Below are 5060 nucleotides of genomic sequence, written 5' to 3' on the forward strand. Positions count from 1 at the left end.
ATGAGGACAAAATGTTTTCACCCAGAGGATGGTAGTGATCTGAACCTCACTGCCTGAAAGGGTAGCTGAGGCAGAGACTCTCTACTCATTGAAAAGGAATCTGGATATGCACCTCAGCTCCCATAATCTGCAGGGCTATGAACCAAATGCTAGAAGGTGGCAGTGGAATAGGTGGATCCTTTTTCGGCTGGCTCAGCCAGGATGGGGCAAAGTGGCCTCTTTCTGTGCCTTCGACATTTTATGCTTCTATGATTCTATAGTTCTTGGAAGCTTCAAATACGAAATTATTCCTCTTCTCCATTGATATTCGTTCTCTGCTTTTGACCAATCTTTTATATGGTAATTTAAATGGCATCTTATTTACAGGTCTTTCGGATCTATGTCTGGTTGTTCCCCTTATGTATTCCTTTCCTTGAATGAAAACAGTTGGTCAGACTAATCAGAGCAAGATGCCACTCAACTTCACAACCAGTCATTTCGTTTTAGCCTTTTTCAACGTCTGGCCCCAAGTTGCACCATTGTATGTTTTGGGGTTTTGAGGCTAAAACACTTCTATTTAAAAATTCTCAGTTCTGAGTTTTCAATTTATTACAATGGGGTTCTCAGTTGTGCCTGACCTCGCATGTTGCAAATAATGGCTAGTTATGAACCCAGTATAATTTATTAAGCTCGATGTTATAAATACTTAACAAAAAGGCACTGACGACAACATGGACGTTTCTTATCCTTCAAGACCAGGATTCCTTGAATTGTTGCCGGCACAGGCGATGCCTTTGTTCTCCTGTCACTGAATTGACATTACGTTGACCTGTGTTTCAGAATAATTACACAACAGGCACCATTATAAACTGTACCAGCAAAGACTCTGAGTTTCCATCTTTTGGGCTTCCGATTCCTTATTATGATTTCCTTTGAATTACCTCTTCCATTAGTTTACCGTGTGGTTCAACTGCCGTCACTGCACTTCTGTAATTACAGTGGAGTACGCTAAAAGCATGTTCATCTCTTATTTACTTGGCTCCTAGAGTTAACATTTCATTGTGTGAACAAATAACACATCCTTGCAAATACAAAGCAGTTGGACAATCAATGTTTCATCTTCTTATCAACAATGCCAACTGTCGTAAACAATTCACCTCAACATTCCCAAGATGCCAAAGCAATTGAGAATAAATGTGCCTCGTGAAATATCAGGAAGCAATGTTGTTTTTAAATATAAATGTTTTCTTCTGCAGATATATTTAATTGATCAAGTCAGTTAGCATACCTATTAAACTGCATGATTCTTGTTTCATGAGAGGTGTCATATCCAGTTCAAGCTTCTTTTAGGGAGTTCCTTTAGGGAGCGCTATCACTCTCCTCCTGACTCCTTGACGAAGGTCATCTCTTTCCCTTTGCTCACTGCTCGTTATCTTTTTTGATTCCTGCTAATTTACTTCCCACCCTCTTGCTCTCGACCCCCTCTTCCCGTCACTAACAGCTCTAGTGTTTGTCTTTACTCCTGCAATCCATTTTCTTCTGGACGTCCAGCAGTCACCTCTTGTCCATTGACCACTGGATCTTTTAGCTGGTTTCAGTTGCTTTGTTTATGCATTAATTTAAAAATTGATGTAACTGGATATTTCACCGCGCTCTTTAACTGCTCTCTGAATTCGGACTGAATGGCCACATAAATAAATGTGTTTGTACAGCAACTTAAATTCCTCAGCATATATGCAACATTTTCAAAGAGATAATAAGAAGCATCATCTAAGAAATGACCAATGCGAAAAATATATAACACATACACCAACCACAGAATTATGAAGCTGCCAGATATGGTGAAGAGTAAAATCATGGACTTCCTCCTTCTCTCCATTTCAGAGTCACTGTGATTATCTTTCTTGCTCTGAACCCTCAGTCTCTGACGGACTCGACTGTTCACTAAAATGTGTCTGAAGGTCAGAGCGTTCAGCAACAGAATTAAACTGAATGGCATTATTGGTGTTAAAGCTTTTTCAAACATTCTAAATCCAATCCATCGAGGGTCAGTAAAATAGCTTCGCTTATTAAAGCAGAACCATTCTACATTGTCGATTACCAGAAAAGGTTTAAATCTAAAGTAGATGGGAATATTTTTTAGACAGAGCAGAATGCCAGTTGTTGACAGAACCACAGTCGCAGTTTTTCTGGTGCAATATTTCGATTTCAGCTTCTGGCAACAAATGGCGACAAATCGATCAAATGTGAAAGCGATGGCGAACCAAACCGAACAGTCGATGGCTGCACGCATCAAGACATAGTGAGAGCGACACACAAAGGTGAGATACAGGAAATTTAATGGGAAATAATAATCATTGATTCTCCGGAGTATGATCTCAGTGATAATGACCAGTAGATCCGCTGTTGACATGGCCACCAGGTAACGGGTGGTGCAGCTGGAGAGTCCGCAATTTCCCTTGGACAGGATCACAATTGAGATTAAATTAACTGTAAAGGAGAGAAGGGAAAAATGGCTGTAAATTACTGAAAAACATTCTCCGCTCCTCAACCCTGGCAGGAAGGATTTTAGCACCAAAACCGGGTGGATTGGGATCAGGTCAGATCGGGTCCATAATCCCAACCTGCCTCCAACCCCAGCACTTCCAGATTGAACAAATCCTGGACGGGCAGGTACAGCACGCCGCTCATCAGACGCTGGTAAACTAGTTAAATATAACAACGTGGAGCCCAAGAATGGGTAGACTGGAGAACTGCACCCGGTCTCCAACCACTCCCAGTGTAGGAACCCATCCCGGAATCGAATCACTCCCTGGGTTCGAAGAAATTCCTCCCTGATTCGAACCAGTCCCTCGGATCGGAGACACTCATACGTCTTGGACCACTCCCTCTGATGTATAAATGAGTTAAATTGAAAAGGGAATTTACTGAGTCGATGCAAATGTGATCACAGCACAGGCTTTCATTTCTACAGGAATATCGTCAGAAGAAAAGTGTCATAATAACGTATTAGAAAGGTGGTGATTGAACACGTGAATAATGTGTACTCATCTGGACTACACATGATACAAATATCCAGGGTAACCAGCAGGTGCACGTATTCTTCACAAAAATAATCCCATAGCAGGGAGATTATAGTTATTGGGATATATGTTGTGGCTCCATTATGTCGATAAGAGAAGGATGATTGTTGAACTAATAGAGGCATTTAAAAAATTTTTAAAAAGGGTTCGAGAGGGAAAACGTGGACCTGATATTCCCACTTTGCTGGTGACCAGTTCTGTATTTCCTCAAAATAAGATGGTCATCAGTAAATACGCGATGGAATTCAAGAGAGACCTATTTACTTGTACTGCTGAGAACGTGGAATTGAGACCTCTTGCAGTAGTTGCAATGGAAGAAAAAATAAGAAGAAGTGAGGTTAGTGCATGATGGAGACAGGATTGGACGGATATGCTGATAGGATTAGATGAGCTGGAATGAAGAGAGGCTCGTGCAGAGCAGGAAGACTGTCCTAATCCAGTTGTACCGAATGCCCAGATTCTGTGTTGTAAAATCAATAAGTTGTCTATTAACATGTCATAGTCATCAGTGTTTTTCGTAATATTGAAGAGGATTATTTATTATTGCAGTGCACTTGTGAGCAAACGCTTCTCAGGACTGTGCTCGGGAAGGAAATTAATCAGCACCTGATGGTGCTGTCAACAACTATAATTAGAATTAGAATAAGATGGGGACCCGCACTGAATACAATTACAGATACTCCAGCAAATACATGTTCCCTGGAGTTGCATTGTCCACACCAGTTAGTCAGCCACAATCATTACAATTCTAGAGTGTCAGAGACTCCTAGTTGTACATGATTACTGAGGTCAGGTGCTCCACTCCAGTTAGTGCACATACACAGTACAATTCTACACTAACAGATAATTCCAGTAATCCTTCCCCTCTGAGATTTTCCTGCTTTGAGCTGTGATTCTACAGAACACAACATTCCAAATAATTCAATAACTTTACAATGCAGAGTGTCTTGAGCTAGAAACAGTTGAGACTACAGATTAAAACTGCACAGCTAATTCAGGAAATTAATGCAATTATATTATTGAGTGTGTGTCTGTGTAACTGTAACCATTCGATCTCATGTAATATTATTATTCCCATGCTAATGGAAGAAACCAGCTCATACAAAGATTTACAAAACTTCATTGGTTATAGATACTTACCAGGAACGCCAATTACAGCAAGGATCACGTAGAATATTTTCCTGACCCATTGAATTGGTCCGTGCATTTGCTGCTTGGAGTGATCGGTCTGTTCGCGCTGCAGGTAATATCTCTGAAATACATTCTGAGGTGACACATTCCCAGTGCATTAACTTTATACCCTCCCGGATCTCTATGGGGATACATAGGTTGCAAAATTTTTCGAACAGTTTCTCTTAATCTTTGAACAAACAGATTACGACAGTTGTGCTAATTCCCTGTTGATGGAATATATTTTCCACTAAAATTGAATTGGAGCCATCCCCATCCCCACCCCCAAGTCTGGACAAATCTGATCACAATAAACAACTAATCATAACTGGAAGCTGTGTTCAACAGAAATAAAGGAAGTCCGAGAAAAATCATGAGTCCCATCTGTGGATGTCATGTTATTTTAGTGATTGCCTGCGCTCTGCATGACTATTCAGAAATTAAATTCCTAACGTCGGAGAAGCCTGTAACGGATGTTCGTCAAGACTTTGGATGCTCTCTTTATCTGTGCAATTCCGTTCAACAATTCATATATTCAAACAAAAAGGAGTATAGAATGGTTGCAACATAGCAGTTGGCCATTAGGTCTGTCTTGACCATGTCAGCTCTCTGCACGGGCAGCTCAGCTAATCTCACTCCAACATCTCCTCCTCACTGACCTGCATTGTTTTTCTCTTCAGTTGTTCATTCACTTCGCTTCTGATTGATTCTGTCTTCACCACTCTCTCAGGCGTTCATTTCATATCCTAAACACGTGCTTGGAAACATACGTTTTCCCTCATGTCGCCATTGATTCTTTTGCCATTCCCTTAAACCTGTGTCCATTGC

The 5060-nt window shown here is 40.8% G+C and overlaps 1 protein-coding gene across 1 annotated transcript; it reads right to left on the minus strand.

The window, feature by feature from the left end:
• Window positions 1–1573: 1573 nt before the first annotated feature.
• LOC137359802 (probable G-protein coupled receptor 139) lies at window positions 1574–4269 on the minus strand. The gene is made up of 2 exons (XM_068025501.1): window positions 4203–4269; window positions 1574–2469 (listed from the first exon to the last, which is right to left on the minus strand). The coding sequence occupies exons 1-2, from the start codon at window positions 4267–4269 to the stop codon at window positions 1574–1576; spliced, it is 963 nt and encodes a 320-aa protein (XP_067881602.1).
• Window positions 4270–5060: the final 791 nt, after the last annotated feature.

Source organism: Heterodontus francisci, unplaced genomic scaffold, assembly GCF_036365525.1.
Source record: "Heterodontus francisci isolate sHetFra1 unplaced genomic scaffold, sHetFra1.hap1 HAP1_SCAFFOLD_93, whole genome shotgun sequence".
NCBI lineage: Eukaryota > Metazoa > Chordata > Chondrichthyes > Heterodontiformes > Heterodontidae > Heterodontus > Heterodontus francisci.